This window comes from Onychomys torridus, chromosome 5 (genome assembly GCF_903995425.1).
Source record: "Onychomys torridus chromosome 5, mOncTor1.1, whole genome shotgun sequence".
In the NCBI taxonomy this organism is placed as follows: Eukaryota; Metazoa; Chordata; class Mammalia; order Rodentia; family Cricetidae; genus Onychomys; species Onychomys torridus.
The window spans coordinates 81,540,020-81,565,988 of record NC_050447.1 but is presented as its reverse complement, the minus strand read 5'-3'; the positions used below and the strand labels follow the sequence as shown (position 1 = coordinate 81,565,988).

General features: G+C 36.6%; 1 protein-coding gene across 2 annotated transcripts in view; it reads right to left on the bottom strand.

Moving 5' to 3' along the window:
• Yme1l1 (YME1 like 1 ATPase) overlaps nt 1–25,969 on the bottom strand; it is a 39,965-nt gene that overhangs the window by 11,041 nt on the left and 2,955 nt on the right. For both annotated transcript variants that reach the window (XM_036187139.1, XM_036187138.1), the window contains exons 2-12: nt 24,280–24,411; nt 22,386–22,548; nt 20,293–20,391; nt 16,525–16,634; nt 14,779–14,929; nt 12,645–12,728; nt 8,639–8,721; nt 6,426–6,516; nt 3,114–3,266; nt 2,275–2,407; nt 1,384–1,446 (exon numbers count right to left, since the gene is read on the bottom strand). In XM_036187139.1, coding sequence (XP_036043032.1) covers nt 1,384–1,446; nt 2,275–2,407; nt 3,114–3,266; nt 6,426–6,516; nt 8,639–8,721; nt 12,645–12,728; nt 14,779–14,929; nt 16,525–16,634; nt 20,293–20,391; nt 22,386–22,548; nt 24,280–24,411 — 1,262 coding nt within the window. The remainder of the gene's footprint in view (nt 1–1,383; nt 1,447–2,274; nt 2,408–3,113; nt 3,267–6,425; nt 6,517–8,638; nt 8,722–12,644; nt 12,729–14,778; nt 14,930–16,524; nt 16,635–20,292; nt 20,392–22,385; nt 22,549–24,279; nt 24,412–25,969) is intronic.

Here is a 25,969-nt window from a genome sequence, read left to right as displayed (position 1 = left end):
AAGTGTAATCTTCAACCCTCATCAAGGAAACTTCTCTTTGCAATTGACAAGAGACCACTACAGAAAAGTACACATGGTCAAAATGAAAAGTTATGGAGCCCAGTATGAACTGATCCATGTAGAACACAACTCCTACACGCTCAAGGGTCATTTAGGAAGAGATGGTGGAGACTGTAAGAGCCAAAGGAGCAGGGAACTGGTAAGATTGTGCACCTCCTATAAAGTCAGAAGCGATGCACTTACAGTGTCTCACCAACATGGTTGCCTAAACATGACCTCAACAAGGATGATGCCATGCTATGCTAAGGTGGATGAGGGAAAGCTTATGAGGCCTCAACCCTAGACAAAGAACAGGTAAGTAAAAAATACTAAGAACAGGAACACGAGTCTTTCCCAGGGAAGAACACACCAAATGGTTATCCAATACCAAATGATCAGACCTAAAAAACATACACATACAACTAACACTATATACACTTAGGAAAGTTGTATTATGTACTTAGGAATACGGACACATACATACACACGTAACAAAGATTAAAGAAAAAAGGCCATGAATTTGAAAACAGGTCTGGTTTGGTGGTGCATGTGTGTTTGTGTGTTGGGAGGAGGGGTTTCCCATGGGAGGAATTGAAGGAGGGGAAGAGGAGAAATGATGTGATTATAATTTCAAAAAAGCGAAATAATCATTGAAAGAATACAAACACTCCCTTCTCAACTGCTATCTAGAATGCTGCATTGTTGTATTAGAAAAAGACAAGCTACTAATCACACAAAAAATAACTCTTATATAAATTTTTTAAATTTAGTTATTTTTATTTTTTAATTATGAGAGGAGGACAGGTATGTGCACCGGTAGACACCAGAAGGAAGTGTTTGATCCCCTAGGCTGGAGCTATGGGTGTCTGTAAGCTGGAGGGCATGGGTAACGGAACTCAAACTCAGATCCACTGCAAGAACAGTTTTTTTTTTTCACCACTGAGCCTAGATAGCCCCATCCCCAACACAGAAACTTTTAATGTTATAAATCTCACTTCTAAAATACTTTCTTTTTAAATGTGATATATGTTATTCAATATTATTGAGAAGTAATTTAACAGTTCTGAATTCAAAGTAAATAATCTACCTGGGATTTAATATGTTAGGTTGAGCAAACATCACTTTGATTTAATTTTAGAACTATTTTTTTTCTTTAGGAATTCTATGCTCATTGATAATTATGTCACATTCCCCAAGCCTTTGGCAACTAATCTGTCTCTGGATTTGCTTATTCTAAATATTCTCTATAAATGGAATTGTGTAAGATGATATATGCGGTAGGCTTCTTCTCTTAGTACAATGCTGTAGTGTATCAGTACTTCATAGAATTCTTTTCATACTTACTTATCTAATGCCTCTGGGAAATTTGTGGCACCTATAATGATTACTCCTTCATTGGGTTTGAAACTAGAGAGGAAACAAAAGTACCATTTCACTGAAAACTGAAGCACAGCTTACATGTAACAATATCTATATATAAAACTGTTCATTGTTAACCTTAATTGATAATAAACCACCAATTACATAAATCACAAACCCCTGTTATAGTTACTTAGCTTGGGTGCCTAATTAAATTTAGAAAAAAAATATTTTTAACTTTACCAATTCAAATTATTTGGTCCTAGACCTCTATTTTAGTCAAAATACCCCACATTGACATTAAGAGAGCTCATTCAAGGCAACGTTTCTTCCTTTTTATATCATGAACAGTGACATAGGCTTTACCTTCATCAAAATACTCAGTTACCAACTATATAGAACTAGTTGTATTACCCCTTACTTTTGGGGAGTTTGAGCCAACACTGGGGATCTAATCTGGGTACTCATGTATACTGGAGGCAATCAATTCACCACTGAGCTATACCTATACTCCATATCTTTCTTTCTTTAAACAGACCAGTTTGAGCTTGAATTATTGTTTTCCTCTTATAAATATAATGGAATAAATGAAAATGGGCACATATTTACAATTCTGAAAGAAACTGATACCTCAATTAGTAACGCAAACCACATTGAAAGAAAAAGTTTACTTCTTACATGAGATGACTCTGTTGCCTAAACATGTAACATTTAATATCTACGCAATTTTACCAAATCCTTCATGAGAAGGACTTGAATAAAACCAAGTCTGTAAATATCAAATATTGGAAGATACCCGTTACTCTAAATAATCTTTAAAACGGGTAAATGCTAATTTTTTAAATATTTCATCATATTTAACAAAAACTCAATTACCCATCCATTTCAGCAAGAAGTTGATTGATAGTCTGCCTCGAATATGGATGCATTGGAGATTCAATTCTCTTCCCACCAACAGAATCTAATTCATCAATGAATATAACACAAGGAGCATTTGCTTTTGCTTCTCCTAAGAAAATAAAACAAAATAAAATTCAAATAAGTTGAAAGAAATTAACACTTTTTTAAAATAAAAATATTAAAAGCTATAAGGCTATCAGCTTAAAAAAATCATAGGGAAAAAAAGAGGTCACATTTTACTAAGAATAGTAATGTTGGAGGGGTTATACTAAAGAGCCTGATAGAAAATGAGAACTGGTTATCATTTTTCCTAACTGTAAAAATTAATACCACCAAAATTAAAGCTAATAACTCTTTATAATGCTACAGAATCAATAAATGAAATGAAACACCAAAAAACTCAAGAATTAACTTTCAACAGTCCCTAACTTTTCTTGCACATCTACCAGGCTCTATTTAGCCTATTTCAGGAAAGAGTACAGGGCCTGCAACATCAGTAGGGAATGGACTTGAGTTCTAATTCCCAGAATTCAAAAAGGGTGGAAGAGAACTGATTAACTGACTGCACAGAACACACACACACACACACACACACACACACACACACACACACACACACCCCATACATACATACAATAATAAAAAAATTGTTTAAATAAATAAAGCTCCATTTTGGTTCAATCATTAAGTTACCTGAAACTAAATCCCATTTCAGAAAAGCAATAGAAGAAATTATCAAGGAAAGGATAAATAAATAAAACATTACTGTTTCTCCAATAACAAGATGTAACATCAAAATATACATCAAAACATACTAAAAAGATTTCTGATCCTGCTGGCTCCTACACCCACAAACATCTCATCGAATTCTGATCCAGAAGCATAATAAAAAGGAACATCAGCTTCTCCTGCCACAGCTCGAGCAAGAAGTGTCTTTCCTGTTCCTGGTGGCCCAACTAAAAGAATTCCTAAAAGGAAAAGAAGCAGACAAGAATGATTCATTATTTTTAAATTGCTTGGTAAGAACCTTCCACACAAATAATTATTAATTTCTGCAATAGAGATGACATCAATGATCAATATTGCCAAACATGGCAAAGAAAAACTACTTTTCTGCTAATGTTTCAAGATTTTCTCTACAACTAGTTTTTCCTGTGCCATTTAAATATTATTTACAGCCAGAAGTGATGGCACTGTAATCCCAGCAGAAGGAGGTGGATCCCTGTGAGTTCAAGGCCAACCCGATCTACATACTACATAAAGAGTTTCAGGCCAGCTAGGTACAGAGTGAGATTCTGGCTCAAACAAACAGACATATACATATATATAAAATTCACACATTAACAAGTTGAAAAAGGGGAGAATATAAAGACAAAGGAATACAGACTCATTTATAACAACATAAAATTCACACTAAAAGATATGCAGCCAAATATACTGGAAGAATCTTGTTAAGGTATTTCCATAAAAGTCCAAAAACATTTTCTAGACATTTGGTATAAAATAAAAAAAAATTAAAAAAAACTCAATGATATTAAAGAAGTAATGTTATTTTGAGCTGAGTCAGATAAAATTAGGGCAATGTCTTTATTTGTAGGTGACACATAGTTGATGTCTAGTTTTCTTTCTTATGTTCAAGGGAGAAATAAAATGCACATATAGGCATAGGCAAACAGTTAGAAAAATATTTGACAAGATGTCCAGTATAGGATGATAATACATAAATATTAACTGCAATTATTCTGAGGTCCCCCAAATATTTAAAATTCCATACCAATAAGCTTTTCCTATAGTAAGTTGGAAAAAAAAGTAATCCCTGATTGTATATAACTCTTGTAATTACATTAAAATAGCAACAAAGCTGCAGTGATGTTATATTTTAACGTTTTTTTAAAAAGGTAAAAACAAGCTCAAAAACGGCATAAAGCTTATATTAGTATTACCATATTTTAGTGATATCCAACTAGTTTAAGTTGTTTATAATTTTGACATCTTAGTATATACCTCAAGACTTTTCCATAAATTAATCTAATGCTCTATTAAAAATTAAGTGTAACTATAGTTTTAAATATTCTCTATATGATATTATATCACTGTACCCCTAAGTGGGAAAAGTTTAAGGAAATTTTTCCAGAAGTTTCCAGAAGAGATGCTCAGTGGTCTAAAATCTAGCCTTAAACTGCAGTGCCTTTGGATCATTTGAAACAGCTACCAAATACCTGGATGTTAATGGTCTGCCCTAAGCTACTGGTGCTATTACAAGACTGTTAAAAGTCAGAGACAGAACCTAATGGGAAGAGGTGGGTCACTGGAGGCATGCCTTAAAGGATAGATTGATTGTGTCTTGGATGCTATGCCATGCCATGCTCTCAACTCTGCCCTCTACCACTTGCTTTCTGGTTACTGTGAGGTGAGAAGCTTTGTGATACTATGTACTATACACTTAGCCTCACCTCAAATCTCAGTGATGAATCAGGACTGTGGATTAAAACCTCTAAAACTACAAGCCTGGAGCCTTCCTTTGAAGACAACAAACAAAAAACAAAATAACTTTAATGTACTAATTCTATTCCTAGAAATTTGTTTCTTTTCCTTCCTTCCTTCCTTCCTTCCTTCCTTCCTTCCTTCCTTCCTTCCTTCCTTTTTTTTTTTTTGAGAAGTGTCTCCTGTTTTTCAGACTAACCTCTAATTTCTGATCCTCTTGCATCCAGCTCCCCAGTGTTAGGATTACAGCTCAGTTTATACCATGGTGGGGATCAAAGCTTGTGCTTGTGCATATTGGATAACAACCACTGTATAAACTGATATATAGACCCAAACATCCCTTAGAAACTTAGTCTAAGTAAATAATTAGGCTGAAGGGCAAAACTATGTTAGAGTGGTCATCAAACTGCTATTTTTAATAGAAAAAAATCATATAAATGTTTACATGAAAGTACAAATCTTGCCAGGTGGTGGTGGCACATGCCTTTAATCCTCAGGAGGCAGAGCCAGGTGGATCTCTGTGAGTTCGAGGCCAGCCTGGTCTACAGAGTGAGATTCAGGACAGGCACCAAAACTACACAGAGAAACCCCGTCTCAAAAAACCAAAAGAGGGGGCTGGAGAGATGGCTCAGAGGTTAAGAGCACTGACTGCTCTTCCAGAGGTCCTGAGTTCAATTCCCAGCACCCACATGGTGGCTCACAACCATCTGTAATGCGATCTGGCGCCCTCTTTTGTATACATAATATATAAATAAATCCTTAAAACAAATCATAACAAAACAAAAAGATTTAAAACAACAAAAACCGAAAGTATAAATTAGCATGTAGTCGTCATAATTGTAAAGATCATGAGGACAATTTCCACAGGTCCTACTTAACAGAAATCCTCAAGACTTCTCATACTAAAAAAGAAAAATCCAAGGAGTTATAGTTTAGTTCAGCGGTATAGGGCTTACCTACTATGTACAAGGTATATGAGTTTGATCTCTAGTACAAGAACAAAACAAAACAAAGAAAACAAAAACTTGAGTGCTTAGTTAGTGTGACCCTGAATGGGTGCTTGCCCCTGATGGGGATCGTGACATTAGAAAGATTACTACTAGAATAAATGCTGAACTTGGTGTATAAAGCAATGAAGTTAACAGATTTACATCCATGTAAAAGCACTAGTTTTAAAGCTACAGAAAAAAATCTTTATGTGAGGTTAGACAGATGGCTCAGGATTTAAGAGCACTGGATTCTCTTCTAGAGGACCTGAGTTCAATTCCCAGCACCTACAAGGCAGCTCCCAAACTCTGTAATTCTAATCCTGGGTGATCTGATGCCCTCCTCTTGCCTCCACTGGCCCCTGGCAAACACACGGTAGGTAGACATACATGCAGGAAAAATACCCATATGTGTTATCTTTTTTAAAATTGTAACTAAAAAAATCCGTCTTTTTAGTAAATGTACAGTCAAGTATTTAAAAAAGCATTACATCTTACTAAAATGTAGTTACAGAACTTTATTTGTAGAATAAGCACATATTTTTAAAAACAAAATTTAGGAATTGAATCTAATCAGTTATCATATGATCAAATAAAATTTATAATATATTACTTTATGTTTTACACCAAATCATGATAAAAGGGAGAATATCTTACCTTTGGGAAGTTTACCTCCAAGCACAGTAAATTTTTGTGGGTTTTTCAAGAATTCAACCACTTCCTGTAATTCTTGTTTGGCTTCCTCCACCTTAAATGGTGCAATTTACCAAATAATCAAATAATGGTTAGATTATCAAGGTTTCCTCTTTGGCAATCATATATTTTAATGTAGATATGAGTGAATTTGGCCTTTTTCAGTGAAACATTTTTTTTTTTTTTAAACACACTAAAAGTTTTCTCCCAATCCTCATTTCCAATTACACGGCATCCTTATTATGCCAACAAAAATCATTTGAAGTTCTCACTTTTACTCAGTAGGAGAAACAAGTCAAATGTATTGGTCAGGGTTAACCTGAAACTATTAGGAAAAACACATCTTAAGGCCAAAGAGAAATCTGAAAACCTAAACTGTTTAGGTCATGGTTATATTTCTAGAAAATTTCCCAAAACTATTTCTAGAAGATGTCATTACTAGAAAAGGAAGGTTTTTCTTTCATTTGTCTAGCTCTCCAATGGACTTTGAAAGTAACTCTGACTAAATCACTTAGATTCTTACTAAAATTTTGTAATGATAATAACTAAAAATAAAGCTCTACTCATTCCCAGCCCCAGGAGAATGGACACATGTTCACCAAAATGCATGAGGTACATACTCATTAACACTAGAGTCCAAACTAGAAACAACTAAAAATGTTTAAGTTAGTTAAAAAGCATATTCTGATAGCCACATAATGCAAACTGTGCAATCAGAATATATGAACTACTGCTCTACACAGCATGGCCAGATCCCAAACAAGAGCATCATGTTGGGCAAAAGAAGAAAAATGTACAATGGGATAGTTTACGTATCCTGCTGCTCCTGAAAAGAACAACAGAAGCAGTTAGTCTAAGTCTCTGACAGGTTGATTCTCCTTTCAGTGATGGAGACAATAACTAGAAGAGGCTTCTGGGAGGCTCTGGAGTTCTCACATTTTTGGTTGGACTGAAGACTGATAAAAAATATGTGCTCATTCTTGACATTCATGATTTATGTATGTACTTTTAAGTATGTATGTTGAACTTCAAAAAGATTTGGCTGAGTAAGTTAAAAAGAACACTTAACTGCACACTGAAAGACTAATATCTACTTAAAATAATGGGTAAAATGGCAATTTAAAATTCTAAGAATAGGGGTTGGGGATTTAGCTCAGTGGTAGGGCACTTGGGTTGGGGATTTAGCTCAGTGGTAGGGCACTTGCCTAGCAAGCGCAAGGCCCTGGGTTCGATCCTCAGCTCCAAAAATAAATAAATAAATAAATAAAATAAAATTCTAAGAATAAAGCAAGAGACATGAAACACTGTTTACTTCTCAAATAAATAATATCCTGTCCTCAATCTCTGTGGCAAGAGTATCTCCAGTTGAGCAACAAAAATCTACTGGGTGAGGTGTGGTTAAGGGCATCAAGATAATGAGGTTTTAAACACTTCTTGTTTTTAAAGCAGCTCTGTATAAACGTACTTACATACTCAAAAATTTTGGGTAAGAAGTGATTCTTAGCAAAACTTGGCAAAACTGTATAATAGCAAATCTATTATGATAAACTCTACAAGTTACTTTGATCATATGAATGTACATTTTGTCAGAAGCCACTTAACACATGTTGTTTGGTTGTCAGCCTGTCTCTAGTTTTATACTCTAAGACATTCCTTCATCCTCACTGCAGAGAGACTTAAAACACCCCAACCAAAAACAGCTTCAACAAGAATTCTATTTTTTAAAGATTTACTTTATTTTTAATGGTGTGTGGGGGGAGGGTGTGTGCATGTTGAGTGCAGGTGCTTATGGAGGTCAGGAGAGGAGTTAGATACACTGGAGCTAGAGTTACAAGAAGTTGTGAGCTACTCAATGTGAGTGCTGGGAACTGAACTTGGATCCTGTCAAGAACAGAAAGTGCTCTTAACCATTAGAACATCTCTCTGGCCCCAGGAATTCAATTCAAAGCAAGCATGTAACTGTAGAACTCAATCAGAATAGGAACGGCTCACCCCACTAATAATTCAAGTTTTAAATAATCATCATACCAATATCTTCCTCAACTGGGCACATTCTGCAATCCAAACAGGGTTCATAGGCTTAAATTGCAAGAAAAGTTTGGGGCAACTTGGTTTAACCAGATGGAAGCCCAATGCAGAATATCAATTAGGTCAAATACAAAGAAATCTTAACTTACCCCTTTAACATGTTCAAAAGTGACATTTTTCATCTGGACAGGATCTACGGCAGAATCAAGTCCTGTGGTTGTCCGGAAGCGAACTAACAGGAAGGAATATATATGGGTGTTTGATATAAAAATCTAGAAAAATTGCATGTCTTAGAAGCCTAAGTTTATCAGATTAATCTGAAAAACAGTCTTCATTACCAGACCATGTTCAGGGACAAACGGTTCCTTAGGATAGGTAGCAATTGTTTTCCTCCTGAGTTAGATTCAGGTGTTACTTTCCAATGTGTTTTTATCAATCCCTATCTAAAAGTTACAAAATGTAAATTCTTCTAGACTGGTGTTCACTGACCATCTTGGTCATACTTAGGAACCAGAGCCAATGAGGATAAAGGAGCATTAGAAGGCAGCCAATATTTGGCCTGTGATATTAAGATTAGCAAAGTCCCAGGAGAAAACAGAATACCCACTAAAAAGTGTCCTACAACTACAGTAATTCACTGCTCTTCTCCCTGAGAGATAGGGAAGACCCCAGGACTCCAACCAGCATACAATCTTCAAATACAAGGATCATTACAGTCAGAATGTCTCTGATGCTTCCATGAGAGTCCATGTGTTCAGCCTGCTCCATCCCAGAAGATGGCACAGCTGAGGTCAAGGAAAAACTAAAGCCAAGGGGCTCCCCTAAAAGTAACCCTAAGAAGCCATCCCAATAAAAAGAAAATAAGCTAATTTTTGGCCACCTATATAGTTTTAGACACTGAGCAGGAAAGCACAGACAAAAACTAGATTAACAATAATATAAAACAAAGAACTAGACTAGATTTTTAAAAGGACAAAGAATAATTCAGCCCTTATAAGATTTCCCATAATACCCCAAGTATGAGCTACTCACATGACAGGTAAGACATTCACAGCCACCTGGCTATAATTACATCATGCTTTTCCTAAGTGTAAACATTTTCTCCTGACTAAATCCTGATGTTCTAGTTAGATTGTCAACAAAACCTAGAGTCACCTGGGAAGAGAGAACCTCAATTAAGAATTGCCTTGTTCTGACTGGTCTGTGGGTGTATCTGTGGGGCACTGTTTGACTGGCAGCTGATAAAGAAGGGCTCAGCCCACTGTAGGTAGTACCACCCCTATGCAGGCCCTCCTGACCTGTATGAAAAAGCTCGTCAGCTGCTTTAACTTCCCCTCAATGATGGACTGTGACATAGAAGTGAAAGCCAGATAAACTCCCTTTCTCCCCAAGTTGTTTATGGTCAGAGTGTTTTATCACAGCAATAAAAAATTAAAATTACTCAAAGTAGAATACAATACCTAAGGGGAACTTCAATGCTGTGATGATTATCACTGTCAATTTGATTTAGGTGAGAACCTTCTGGGCATGCTACAAGGGAATTTCTAAATTGGATCACAATGTGAAGAACAATTAAAGTGAAGGTCCCACACTGAGTAAAAAGGAGAAAGTGACCTAAACATGAGGATTCCATCTCTCTCTGATTCCTAACTGAAGCTGCAATGAGACCAGCTACCTCAAGCTCCTACAGCCATAATGAGCTATATCCTGGAACTGTGAGCCACAATAAATAACCTCTTTCTTAAGCTGCTTTTGTTCAGATATTTTGTTATGGCAATGAGAAAAGTAACTGATATACTTGTTGACAAAGACTCTGAGTCTTTAAGCCCAAGACCCAACTATCCCAAAAGACATATCTAGGACACATCTTAACCCTAGAGCACAGAGCTCTTTCAGCCAATCTATAGCCGAGCTATCTAAGGCTAATTGTGGCCTTTAAGGGACTAACAGTTGTGATAGCCTCAGTGAGAAATTCCAAATAAGCATGGGCATTCCAACACTCGGTTCTCAGTTGGTAGTGCTGCTAAGGGAGGTTATGGAAACTTCAGGACAAGAAGCCTCATCCCACTTCTAGTTCATTCTCTGCTTTCTGTGAGATGAAATGTGGTCAGCCAGCTTCCTGTTTGTCTCCAGTTACCATGCCATCCCTGCTTTTATGGACTCTAACCCTCTGGTACCATAAACCAAAATCAACTTTATTATTGTTTTTTGTTCAGTGGGCTTTGTTTTTGGAGAGTGTCTCAATCTATAGCTCTGGCTGGGCTGGAAATTGCCATATAGAAAAGGATGGCCTCCAACTTACAGACATACCTCTTGCTGAGATTAAAGGTGTGCACCATCAAGCAGACACATGTTGGGTATTTACAGATCAGGACTTCAATTGGATCTCATTAGATTGTCATGGTGGAAATGGGCTAGACCTGTTATAATCTCTCTGGACTTAGCATTCTTAGGTGCTTTTCTTCCTCTAGTTCACTGTTGTTGCTGCCCCTCAGTAGTAACTCCACATTTCATTTCTAATGCCTTAAAATAACTAAGTATAGACACCTTGCACACCAGTCTGTGCCCCATGCTACATGTTATTAGCCAGATTGAATTATCTATCTCCAAAGTGATTTTAGGGTCTCAATTCTTCAGAAGGTATTAAGTAGCTAGTTTGACAATTAGATATTAGCAAGCTTGAAGGTCATTAATAATCAGCAGCTTTTAAAACTAAAAACTGAAATTAAAGGATTACTACTAGTTAAAAGTATGGGAACTAAATCTTTTTCTGAATTATGAAGAAGGTCATCACTAAATAACTAAACTTTACAAGATTACTATTTAGCTGAAGGCTGATAAAGAATACGAATACAGAGGACTGGAGAGATGGTTCAGTGGTTAAGAGCACTAGCTGCTCTTATAGAGTACCTGGGTTCAGTTCCTAGCACTCACAGGACATCTTACAACCACCTATAACTCCAGCTCCAGGGGACTTGATGTCCTCTTCTGGCCTCCACAGGAACCAGGCACATATGTTTCACACATTCACGAGGTGAAACACTCACAAATCTCAAAAGGGAACAAGGATATACCATTGTCTCCTCAGTAGAGGTCAGCCAGAATGGGCCTTGGTCATGGGAACAGGAAACTATACCAAAGGAAGCACTGTCTTGTCCATTGACACCACGATCTTTGTCCACCTTTCACTGACCCCTAGAGTGCGCCCTCCTTTCCTCTGCAATCAAATACCCAGCTTCTATTCTGATGTGCAAAAACAAGCAAAACAGGTGTGCTGCTAATCCCTGTGACCCTAGCACACACGAGGGAGTTAGGAGGGTCAGGAGCTTGAGTCATCCTTGGCTACACCATGAGCTTAGGATCACAGCCTGGACTACATGAGATGTTGTCTCAAACCAAAATGTTTCAGAGCTGAGATAAAGCTCAGTTGGTATTGTGTTTATCCAGCATGCATGAAACCTGGGCTTAATCCCCAGTACTCCATTAACTGGACATGTAATTACATGGAGTATTTCTTTAAATCAATAGTTATCAAAGTTTGGTGAATAAAATTCTTATGAGAACTATATTAAAAGGAGAACCCCAGCCAAACTACAGACTTAGGGTTTGTTGATTTAGGGAGGGGTTCAAGACAAAGCATTTTTTAAATTGTGATTTTTTTTTTTAAAAGAGATTTATTTATTTATTATGTATACAGCATGTTTGATTGCAGGCCAGAAGAGGGCACCAGATCTCATTACAGATGGTTGTGAGCCACCATGTGGCTGCTGGGAATTGAACCCAGGACCTCTGGAAGAGCAGTCGGTGCTCTTAACCACTGAGCCATCTCTCCAGCCCTAAAATTGTGATATTTTTAATTTTTAAAATTATTCATTTAATAACTTTACTATTTTGATACAACTGGTCACAAAAATAAAACTTTGAAATTATTACTTTAAACTCAGCATAAACAAAATTACGCACTAATTTTTTTTTTTTTTAAGTCAAACTGAATGGATTATCTTACTTTTCAAATATTCTTCCCCAGTTAACAACAACCTTAAGTTCAACAAAAGAAAAATTTGGCAGGATAGTAAAATATTTGGTACAATAGTAAAGAATATAAAAGCCAGATGCCTGAGGAGGAAATAAACTCAGATAAGTGAAAGTCTTTACCAGATAAAAATGGGTTTTTTAAGAGTCCATAAATGCCAAGCAGGAGCAGAACAAAGACGATCAGACGAGTCCGCCTTAAGGAATCTGGAGAGGAAAAGGCCTTGAATTACATGACATCAATGAAAAAGGACATCTTCATGCAAAGAAAAAGAACATCGTTATGACAAATATTAAGTTATTATTTTGTGTTGAATTTGGTTAATATGCTAGACTTTAAGCTGAAAACAACTGCTCACTGATGGAAGTATTTGCCTGGCATGTAAGAAGCCCTAAGCTAAATCCTCAGAACACCAAAAATAGCTTTTAGAATTTAGGTTTACAAAAAAGCTGAACGTACACTTCTACCATCCATCTTGCTTATGACCCTAGGTCCCAACCAACATGCACTTAAGTAGTAAACTTGTTAATTCAGTTAGCATAAAAATAAGGTTTTCTTGTACTTCTGTGTGTGTGTGTGTGTGTGTGTGTGTGTGTGTGTGTGTGTGTGTATCCCCTTTGCTGGTTACCTTCCTTCTCCTAAACAGTTGTCTTCTACTTTCATGTTATTTATATACATGTGTCTCATAGTTAAAATTCGATTCTGCATACAGAATATGTGCGATTTTGTCCCCCCCCCTCATTTAAGACCTCTTCCCACCACCACTTATCACACACATAAATGTATACATGTGTGCAAATTCTCACACAGAAATTCAGGTTCTGCAAAAAAAATAAACAGGCAGTATTTTTCAGAGCGTGACTTATTAAATTTAAGATGACACTATCCAATTGTATCCACTTTCCTGCAAGTGACATTTCACTCTTCTTTATAGCTGAGTAAAATCCCAGTGTATAAACGCCACATACTGTCATACATTCATCTGTTGATAGGCATTTAAACTGGTTCCAATATGTTGGCTACTGTGACTAGAGCTATAGTTGACATGGATGACAAACATCTCTACACCATGCTTAGATCCCTTTGTTTAAAATATCAAAAACGTAAATACAGCTGTATCATATTCAGTTCAATTCTGAGTTTAATGAGGGATCTTCATATTGACCTTCCTAAGGGCTCTACCAGTTTACCTTGATCAGCATCTGGGGTTGTTCCTTAATGATAAGGATGCTGACTGCAGATAATCTCAATGAAGTTTAATTTGCATTTCCTCGATGGCTGAAGATGCTGAAACTTTTTCATATATTAGCCATTTGTATTTTTCTCTTTTAAGAACTGTCTGTTCAATATATTTAACCATTTACTGGTCAGATGATTAAGTTTTATGGTGAATAAAAACTGAACAATTATCCACAGACTCTAGACATTAATCTCATCAGGGTGGCAATTTCTTTTCTTCCATTATGGAAAATGTTACTTTACTTTCCTGATTGCTTTTGCTGTGTGGAAGCTTTTTCATTTCATATCCTCCCATTTGCTACCTTTTGCAATTATTTCTTGAACTGCTAGAGTCCATCTCAGAAAATCCTTTCCCACGCTTCTATCTTAAAGTTCTATACTTGTGTTTTCTTCTGGAAGCTTGAGATTTAGGTCTTACATTAAGGTTTTTGCTTTGTTTTTAACTGAATTTTGTACAAGGTGAAATCTAATTTCATTATTCTACATGTTAATATCCATTTCTCTCAGCACCACTAGTTGAAAAGGTTATCATTTCTCTAATGCATGTTTACCTTTGTCAAAAATTAGATGGCTGCCATGACTTTCTCTAAGAATCCTGTATTTGCCAATGCACAATTTCTATCTTTTATTTTTATTTCCATTTCTACATAGCTTAAGCAATCTTCAGTTATGGATCATGACCAATGTTAAGACTGATTATCTTAGAACAGTTTCTGTGAGGCAGTAAGATGGCTAAGCAGGTAAACGAGCCTGCCAACAAGCCTCACAACCTGAGTTTGACTGCTGGAGTTCACAGGGGAAGGGAGGAAAGCAGAAGAACCAATCTCCAAAGCTATGGCACCTCCACACTTGTGCTGTGGTACAAGCAGCTTACCATCACACACACACACACACACACACACACACACACACACACACACCCCACAAACAGTAGTTATTTTTAAAATCTAGGAAAGGTTCTGTAACACTTTCAACAGAGGACTAAGTACCCTCTAAACTGTTCTTCCTACATCATACCATTGGTCTTCTGTGTCAGAGCTTGAGCTTTGAGAAAACCCTCTGCAAAACCAGTTTTAAATGCATCTTGGTGAGCTTCAGGTATGTTTTTTGTTTTCATAAGTTTGTCCAAACTCTCAAGATCGGTTCCTCTGTCCCGCAAAAGAAACCCCTAAAAATGAAAGGAAATATAGCAGAGTTATAAAGATATGAAGAGGCTAGGCAATGTGTTATACACATCTTTAATCCCACAACTGGGGAGGCAGAGGCAGGCAGATCTGTGAGTTCAAAGCCAGCCTGGTCTACAGAGCAAGTTCTGGGACAGCCAGGACTACACAAAGAAATCCTGTCCCAAAAACCCAAAATTAAGTAAATGAAGATGCAAAGATAAAGAAAGCAGTGGTCTGAAGCTTTTCAGTCTACTGGACAAAGTCAAACAGGTACTTTACAAATAATTCTGATATTGCTAGAAGCATTAAGTATGGCAATAAAATAAACACTACGTGTGGAAAACAGAAATACCTTACTGAGAATGGGGCCTGGGGCTAAGGAGATGGCTCAGCCCCATTGATGGCTAGGCATACAACCAAAATGTCAGCAACATCAAACCACACGTAGAGGACTGGAGATACAGATCAGTTGGTAGTGTCTGCTTAGCATACACGAGGCCTACAGTTTGATCCCCAGAACTACAGAAACTGGACATGGCAGCACACATATGCAATGCCACCACATGAGAGGTAGAGGCAGGGGAATCCTAAATTTAAAGTAATCCTTAGAAATACAAAGAGTTAGAAACTAGCATGGGCTATATAAGACCGACTATCTCTCCAACCTCCTCACTTCCCTACCCCAAAGTCATATAGGCAGGGATCATGTCATAAGTCTATAATCACAGCACTTGAGAGAAAAGAAAGATTGTGAGTTCAAGGCCAGCCAGCTAATGAAAACTGTCACACAAATACACACACACACACACACCCCCAAAGCAAAACAAAAATATACACAGAGAACAAACATAATGAACGAACAATTTGAAAGAACAATATGAAATGTCCAAAACTGTAAATAATTTGGTAAGATTCAATGCCAAGAGAAGAGAATAAGAGTATTTAGTGACCAGCATATGCAAGATGAGAACAGAAAAATGGTCAATAAAGTACAATACAACACTCGGTTAAGTGAGACTGAGTTGGGTAATAAAACAGAGTAACGAAAGAATACCATAAAATGTTGTCTTCTGGCTATGACACAGTGAAAACTTTTGTGAACTCACAGCAATGGAGATTACCTGCACAAGACCAATTCAACCGAAATTCTGACATAGATGGGAGACAATCTCCGGGGCCCCCCTTTACTGAGTAGTTGTTACTCTCTTTGGAAGATGTGGCCACTGGGAGGATTCTCACGCCTCTGTGGATACTCTCACATCCATGCACATACAAGCAGCACTAGCTGGACTTAATAGGTTACAATAATATATACTTTAAAAGACATGAATTTGGGAGGCAGATATGTTGAGGGAGATATAAAGATAGCTGGAAGCAGGGAAGTTGGGTACATACCATATTTCATTGTGTATGACATTGTCATGAATAAAGAAAACATGTTTAAAGATTTACAGGCACAACTACACAAGTAGTTGGTAATTGTGGTTAGACAGAAGTGAGCAGGAGCTCCATCACCCAGAAAAATGAAAACACTTAAAAGATTTTGATGTTTCAGTGCTTGTAAGTTATTATTTTCTAACCACAAAGAATGAATTACCTTCACAAATGATGGTGCTATATTCTGTGCTTCTGCTAATCTTTCAGAAGTAGACTGCAAACGTCGTGTCCTTGACTTCAAAGTTTTAAAACCCCGAGACTGTATGAAAACTGGACAAAACAAAACAGTACCAATTACTTGGCAGATATAGCAAGGAAAATGATCAAGTGTAAAGCGTGACCCTAACTGTACATCCTAATTAGTATTTAAGTTCTAGAGATAGTTAATTCAGCTGGCATTTGAATATGCTTCACCTTTTTCTGTTATCCTTTTTCCAAGAACTTTGAACATTTGACTTCATGTTGATAGGAGAAAAGGTAAAAAGGAGATTTTACAATATAATGTAGAAAACAAGATAGTAACAAATTGTGACACTTCCTAAAAAAGAAAAGCTAAATTATTGAAATTGATTAAATATAAACAACCCTTTAAATTTTCTTCAATAGTTATAAAATGTTTTAAATACCAAAAGTACCAAAGTGTACCTTAATTCCTTAAATCTTACATCTATTTCCCAAAGTAATCATTCTTAATAATTCTGTACTTTCTCTTAATTGCCTGCACACACATTTTTCTTTTTTTTTAAAGAAATATTTATTTTTTAATTTATTTATCTATTATGTATACAGCATGTATGACTGCAGGCCAGAAGAGGGCACCAGATCCCATTACAGATGGTTGTGAACCACCATGTGGTTGCTGGGAATTGAACTCGGGACCTTTGGAAGAGCAAACAGTGCTCTTAACCTCTGAGCCATCTCTCCAGCCCCACACATTTTTCTTTTACTTATCTTTCAAGCTTCTAAAGCATCAAGCTGGGCTGGAGTTCAGTCTTCTATACATTCTAATGCCACAAGCACACACAAGACTATATACACACATACTCTTCCTATAAAAAGTATTCCAAGTTGGGTAAGCTAGCACGTGCCTATAATCCCAGCTGTGAGGAAGATCAGACAAGATCATGAGCTCAAGGCTCCCTTAGGCTACACAGGGAGACACAGTGTCAAATAAAACATTCTAGAAATAAAGTTTGCTCAACTTCATGGACAGTACAGAATACAACTGAGTACATTCAGTTTAATGGTCATTTATAATTTTTTAGTTTACACTAAATATTGTTTTGAGGGTGCTGTATTTTTGTTTGTTTTTTTGGTTGAATTATTAGGCTACACTTATGCTACAAGAAAGTACTGTCTTTTTCATAAAACCTAGCATCACTTGCCCAGTAGTAACAGCATCTCCTTGTGGGCTGGACCCTCTCCCATCAGTCATTAAGACAGTACCTTAAGACTTGCCTCCAGGCCAGTTTTATGAAGGCAATTTCTCATTTGAGGGTCTCTCTTTCTAGATAGCACTAGTTAATGTCACATTTGCAAAAATTGTGACAATAACTATTTGTAAATAAATAATTTGTAATGACTATTTACTTACTTTTACTTACTTATTTACTTACTTTTACTTACTTACTTTTTATTTTTATCTATCTATCTATCTATCTATCTATCTATCTATCTATCTATCTATCTATGAATGACAGGGTTTCTCTGTGTAGTTTGGTGCCTGTCCTGGATCTGGCTCTGTAGACCACGCAATCAATTTATTTTATTTTATTTGTTATCTATCTATCTATCTATCTATCTATCTATCTATCTATCTATCTATCTATTTGAGACAGGGTTTCTCTGTGTAGTTTTGGTGCCTATCTATCTATCTATCTATCTATCTATCTACCTATCTATCTATCTGAGACAGGGTTTCTCTGTGTAGTTTTGGTGCCTGTCCTGGATCTGGCTCTGTAGACCAGGCTGGCCTCAAACTCACAGAGATCCACCTGGCTCTGCCTCCCAAGTGCTGGTTCTAAAGGCATGTGCCGCCACCACCGCCCAGCAGACCATTTCTATTTGTAAATAAGAATAAAGTGGTCGGAACTCATACCAAGTCTGTTTCCTCAATATTAACAAAGCAATAATATACTAAACTATAAATCACAAATTATGTGAAGACAAGTTTATACATGATTCAAAACCAAAGTAAAGTTGCTTTTCTTTCACATCAATGCTCAAACCAAAAATCTCTAAAAGTAGATTCCCCCCAAACACACACAGAGAGTTCTTACAAGAAAAAGTGTTTGTTGCTAAATGTAGCCTAGACATTAACTCCTATATTATTCTATGATTGGCTCATTTCTGGCAATCTTTCAAGTGTTTATTGCATCAACAAGCCTGTACTAGCTAGTGTTTTGTAAATGTGACAGCTGGAAAGAGATCCTCCAATGAGAGAATGTTGGCCTGGAGGCAAGTCCTCAGGTACTGGCTTGACGACTGATGGGAGGGTCCAGCCCACCAGGGGATGCTGTCACCACTGGGCAAGTGATGCTGAGTTACATAAGAAAGAGAGCAGAGTTGTCCTGATTTGCCTCAATGATGGACTGTGAGTAGGACCGGTCAGCCAAGTAAGTCCTCTCCTTCCCAGTTGATATTTTTCTTAATTCGACTAGAAATGCAAGCATCCCCATCATTTATGACACTCTAGCCCAGTGCTTCTCAACCTTCCTAATGCTGCGACTCTTTAAAACATTTCCTCATGTTGTGATAACCCTAACCATAAAATTACTGCACTGCTTCTTCCTAACTGTAATTTTACCATTGTTATGAATTGTAACTATCTGATATGCAGGATATCTGATAGGTGACCTCCAAAGAAGTCATGACCCACAGGCTGAGAAGGACTGACCAGCCTAAGTTGCATGACAGTAGCAAACAATGCTATCAATTTGGCATCACCTACTTTAAGGCTTTATTTAAAGTCCTCATATTTCTGCGTATTAATGAAAACACTCACGTTCTCCAATTTGTTTGCCTTACTTTAATTTTTTTGTCATTTCAATGGTTTTTTTTTTAATGTGAGGGCAATAAATAAACATGCTTACTTAATTATTCTGAAATAGGTACAGATGAGTTCTCTATGCCTGATTTACCTTGGTACTTAGCACTCACACAGAGCTTCTATTATTACCTTGTAGCTCAGAGTTTATAAAGAGGACTAGAGAGAGTGCTAAGCAGTTACCAGGGCTGGCTGCTCTTATAACCTGGGCTCAATTCCTAGCATCTACAAGGTGGCTCACAGCCATTGGGAACTCCAGTTCAGGAGAACTGATGCCCTTTTCTGGCCTCAGAGAAAACCAGACATGCATGGAGCACAGACATACATGCAGGTGGAACAACAATACGTATAAAATATGAAATTTTTTTTCAAAAGTTCATAAAGAAAGCTAGGCATGGTGGCACATACCTGCAACCTCTAAGACATAAGAGGCTGAGGAAGACTACAAGTTACAAGCCAATCTAGGTTAACACAATGAAACCTCTCTCAAAAAATACAGAACTATGAGCAGGCTTTTTGGACCCCCGGCCTCTGGTAGGACACCTTGAGCAGCCTTGGTGCAGTGAGGAGGGGCTTGGACCTGCCTCAACTGAATGTACTAGCCTCTGCTGAATTCCCATGGGAGACCTTGTCTTGGAGGAGTTGAGAACAGGAGGTGGTTGGAGGGGAGGCAGGAGGACAGAGATCTGTGGTTGGTATGTAAAATGAATAGAAAACTTCTTAATAATAATAAAACAAAATACAAAACTAACTGATTTAGTAATTCCAAATACCTTTAAGTCCACTATACTATGAATACATATTTAATTACCACCATTAACAAAAACGTGTCTTATTAAATATACCTATCAAGTTTTTCAAATAAATAGAGTTGTTTCATACCTGGAAAATACTGAAGATCTGAACAAATGCTTCGAAGAGTTTTTGGATGTTGTCTGTACAAGCTAGAGGAGCGTAGTGTACTGAACATATCTAAGTGACCTAGAAGGAAGGAAGAAGTTGTTGTCTAATTGTCAAGCCAAAGCAAAAACATATGAAAAATTGTATAAAATATAAATTTATAAAGCAAGGAAAATCATAAAACATGAGTTTCACATAGTATTTGTCCATAGTATAAACATTTTTATAAAGACATTTGATGCATTAACTACTTTATATCTTACAGTTCCACATTTCACTATCACTTATGTTAGATTACTATTTTTCTCTGGCATGTGATTATTGCAGAGGTAAAAACAAGAAAAACAATCGTTTTTATTAAAAAGATACAGTGGCGCTGGGCAGTGGTGGTGCACGCCTGTAATCCCAGCACTCGGGAGGCAGAGGCAGGCGAATCTCTGTGAGTTGGAGGCCAGCCTGGTCTCCAAAACGAGTTCCAGGAAAGATGCAAAGCTACACAGAGAAACCCTGTCTCAAAAAAAAAAAAAACCCAAACAAACAAACAAACAAAAAGATACAGTGATAAAGACTTGATATTGCTTAAAACCATTTCAAAGCTCTAATGATATCATAGAGCACTGGAAACACAGCTTCTAATCTGACTTAAAAGTATCTAGAGTAAAGCCAGGTATGTTGGCAGTTGTCTTTAATCCAGAGCTCTGGAGGCAGAGGCAGGTGGAACTCTGTGAGTTCAAGGCCAGACTGGTCTACATAGTGAATTGCAGGACAGCCAGAGCTGCATACAGAGACCCTGTCTCAAAAAAAAAAAAAAAAAAGGCAAAGTATAAAAGCATTTTCTTTGATAACCAGGCTTTCAACACAAGGCTATACAGTATCACTGAACTACATACTCCCAGTCCCAACTCCTCAATGATTGTTATTTGTTTATATGTCCTAGTTAGACTTAAGGCATTTTTCAAAAATTTCTTCTAAGAAACTCACTTGTAATATTTCTGTCTGCCCACGTGGAGCAAGTACCTCATAGCATGAAGAATCTTAAATTGTTGTAATGCAGGTTAGAAAAGAAGAATAGGAGTATTAAAACATTAAACAATGTAACCTCAAGATTTGCTACGGGACAAACACTTTAGGAAGTCTAAATAAGAGCTTGTTAGGCTAAGCCCTCAAACATTACATTGTTCTACTTTTTCCTCACTCTTCATATTCTTTTTTAGTCTTCTTTTATTCTTGGACTCCTACAATGTATACTGATTTTTAAAACTTTTCTTCCATCAATATGAAACAGGTATTTTGAAAATTTTCTTTTATTATATATACAGTGTTCTGCCTGAATATGCCTGCTTGGCAGAAGAGGGCACCAGATCTCATTACAAATGGTCATGAGCCACCATGTAGCTGCTGGGAATAGAACTCAGAATCTTTGGAAGAGAAGCCAGTACTCTTAATCTTTGAGTCATCTTTCCAGCCTTGATATTTTAAAAAGACTCTAGGCTGGTAGCCCATGGCTTTAACTTAATCCCAGCACCTAGGAGGCAAAGGCAAGTGGATCGCTTGAATTCGAGGCCAGCCTGGACTATGTAGTGAATTCCAGAACAGCCAGAGCTACACAAAGAAACATACACAAATGTGACACAGGCCTATAATCCCAGCTCTTCAGGAGGTTGAGGCAGGAAAACTCCAAATTTCAGGCCTGCCTGGATAACTTGTCAAAACCCTGGCTCAAAACGGAAAATAACAAAAGGGTTAAAGATGTAACTCAGTACAACAAGGAGAATACCTGCCTAGCCTCAGTGAGGTCATGGGTTCAATCCCATGGAGTACCATATAAAAGACATTCATGGACTGGATATGTAGCTCAGTGGTAAAATGCTCATAGCATGAGCAAACTCTGATGTCAATATTACGGGAATCCAAAGAGTACAGAGAAATTCTCTGTACTTTAAAATTTTTCTAGAAATCTAACATAGCAGTTAAAAAAAAAAAACCCTACCTCAAAAAAGAACTGGCCCATAGTAAATGCTAATAATACATTATAATCATTATCAATAAGTTAGAAATGACAATAAGTAACATACCATATTTATTTTCAAAGAAGGACTGTGCTGAGACATGAGATGTATGCCAATGGGAAGAAACTCTTTTGTCTTTATAAAATCCAGGAAGTAAATTTTCTACCAGTTGATCAATCTGTCCAATTTTTAATTCAGATAATCCAAGGTCCCTTAAATTAAGTACAGGCTATAAAGACAAATCAGCCAAATTAACATTAGCTAAACAGTTAAAGGTTACTTATCAAAAACAATAAGGATTTTTTAAAATATAAAAGTGCACTGATTTATTAATTATTAAAATAAGTTAATACAAACATTCTAATGGTTCTAGTTTTACTAGTTCATTAATGGGTTTGACAAAAAAAAAAAAAAAAAAAAATTCCTAATACTATCCCTAAATAGATGACATTTCATTATAGAAAAAGCATTTCTCACTGTAAACAAAAGCACCAGTTACTTAAACATTATGATTCTCAATGAGGTGAAGGCTTTACATTGTTTTCCCGCTCCATATATAAAGCGCTGTGATCTAGTGCCAACCTAACTATCATCTGCCATTCCTAAGAATAATTATTTGCTGGGGGGGGGGGGGTTTACAGTAAATCAGACTATTTTAAGCGAGATAACATTGATGTAACTTTCATTGTAATAATAATTATTCTTTTATTATTAGTTGCTATTAATCTCTTACTATGCTTAACTTATAAATTCAACTTTACAGTATTTTCAATAGTAAGGTTTTCTTGGACTGTGTGATTGGAGAGCAAGGTCATCAAAAGAGAAGAAAAGTAATGGCATAGTTAGAAAAAGGAACAAGAAAACTGGACGAATAGGGTAAAAGAAAGTACAAAGATGAGAAGAGAAGAAAAACTTTCCATTTAATCAAAATGTTTCATCATGCCAGGTATGCTGGGGCGCACATGCAATCCTAGCAGGAGGTCCTTGAGTTCAAGATTCTGACCCATGACCATCACCACCTCAAACAAGCTTCTTTTCTATTTTTCTCTATTGTCCTCCTCTGCCATAGCTCCTGATACTGAAACTAAGAACACTGGGCATTTACAGATTACAAGGGTTTTTTTGAAAACTTTATATTTTTTTAAGAAAAAGTATATTCTGAACTACCTTATTAATTAAATTTATAAATAGAAAAGGTTCTTAGGTTTACAGCTTACTGTATTCTTGAACATCACTGACTTTATGATTATATAAATACTGAAAGTATAGTTTCCTAACTTACAGATCTTACTTTCAAGTATTCATACTCTATTGCTTTTGGTTTTTTGTTTGTTTCAAGACAGGGTTTCTCTATGTAGCCCTGCTGTCCTAGAACTTGCTCTCTATAGATTTGACACCCTCTTCTAACCTCCATGGACACTAGGATGTATGTGGTACACAAATATACATACATGTAAAAATTAATATACACAAAATAAAAATGAATAACTAAAAATATTTTAAGGCTTTTTATTTAAAAAGAAGAAAAACTAATTGGTATCAACAAGAGTAATATGGGAGGTACATACCAAATACAATGTCATATACATATTTTAAAACAATAATCAAATAAACTAATACTTTTAATACATACAACAAAAGCCAGAATTAATTACCTTTAATTACAAACATTAAGCCAAAAGCAGAAAGCATTGGTACAAATGTCTAAATGACCAAATATGATTAAAATTCACCATATCAAAAAGCTTTCTCATGTGGTGGTGGTGGTGGTGGTGGTGGTGGTGGTGGTGGTGCAGCACACCTTTAATCCCAGTACTCAGGAGGCAGAGGCAGGTGGATCTCTGTGAGTTCAAGGCCAGCCAGTTCTACAGGTCTACAGAGTGAGTTCCAGGAAAGGTTCCAAAGCTACACAGAGAAACCCAGTCACAAAAAACCAAAAAACTGTTCAGGTAACTATTACCTCACTACTGGGAGTATCCTGCTCAGGAACTGTATCTCGATGATGTTTTTGAGAAACAGATGTATTGACAGAAACAGATCCGGTTTTTGGTGAATGGAAGGCATTGATGAGATGACTAAGAGGAACTGTAACCTAGAAAAAGGAAGGTCAAAGTTCAAATTAAGCGGCATGTTTAAAAAAAAAATAACAGAAACAATCTTTTTTCTCGTCAGGATTTAGGATCTGCTAAAAGTTAAACATACACCACAGGGGGAGAGCTATGCTCAGCATGGAGGATGGTCTAGGTATGAGACCCAGCACCAAACACTCAAACACATACCCAAAAAGACTGGCACAGACAGAGTAAACACACATACACATGCAAAAAAACAAAACAAAAAACTAGACATTAAAAATTATGCATTCTCATTTACCAAAGGTAGAAAGAAAATTGGTTTATTCTTTCATGATACTATTCTGGATAAGTAAGAAGACAGGAATGGTGGAATATACTTTTTATTCCAGCACTGGGGAGGAAGAGACAGGCAGATCTCTGTAAGTTCTAGCTTAGTTTGGTCTACATAGAGTTCAAGGACAGCCAGGACTACTCAGTGAACATGTCACAACAATTAATTAATTTGAAATACATCTATTTTCACCCTCCAAAGTCTACTTTCTAGAAATTTAATCTAAAGAAATAATTTGACAAATGCATGCACACTAACAGGGCAATATTTATCAACACAGTTTTAAAGTAAATGAAAAGCTGGAGAGGATTACCATGAGGGAAGTAGCAAAATAAAAGTCACTTTCACAGAATACTTCACCAACATTCAAAGCAAAAATCCATACCTGACTTTTCTGATTTTGTACTTCTCCACTGCCACCATCTTGTCCTAAATCCTGCCCTTACCCAGCTGTAGCACATTCCCAGCACGAGATGAAAGTGATCATATTAAAGTCTGTGAGATCACTCTTCTGCTTAAAATCTAAAACCTGAAGAACCTGAATATCTTCTCCAGTTTGGTTCTTTATCACCTCCCTTCATTACGTGTTCCTTCGCTTTCTGGATTAGGAATGGCTCAAAGAACACATGAAAACACTTTATTTACATTTACCCATCTATAACAAGAAACAGAAATGAACAAAAAGTAGTACACTGGACAGGCCTGGAAAGAACACCTAATGGAGGACATCCTCTCTGGGGATATAATGTAACCCTCTTCCACATAGGAGTTACTATGAAGATGGGGGAATTACAGCATGCTGAAATTATCTGGTCTGACTAGTCCCACTCTGAGGTTATTTGCAGATTCAGGTGACCTCATTAGGACGAACACAGATGTAATCCATGAGGGCTTATGATTACTAATAACTCAAGAAATTCTCAGAATTTAACAGAAGCTTGTCACCAGGAAGACCAAAAAATTAAGTATTTCTTTTATTAATGATTAATATTAATCAAATTAATATGATTTAAGTATCATATTATCCAATTAAAAGATAAACTCAATTTTTTTTTCTATTTTAGTATTCAATGTTGCATTCCAACATAAGAGTGTATACAGGGGACTGGAGAGGTGGCTCAGAGGTTAAGAGCACCGACTGCTCTTCCAGAGGTCATGAGTTCAATTCCCAGAACCCACATTGTGGTTCACAACCATCTGTAATGAGATCTGGCACTCGCTTCTGTATAATTATAAATAAATAA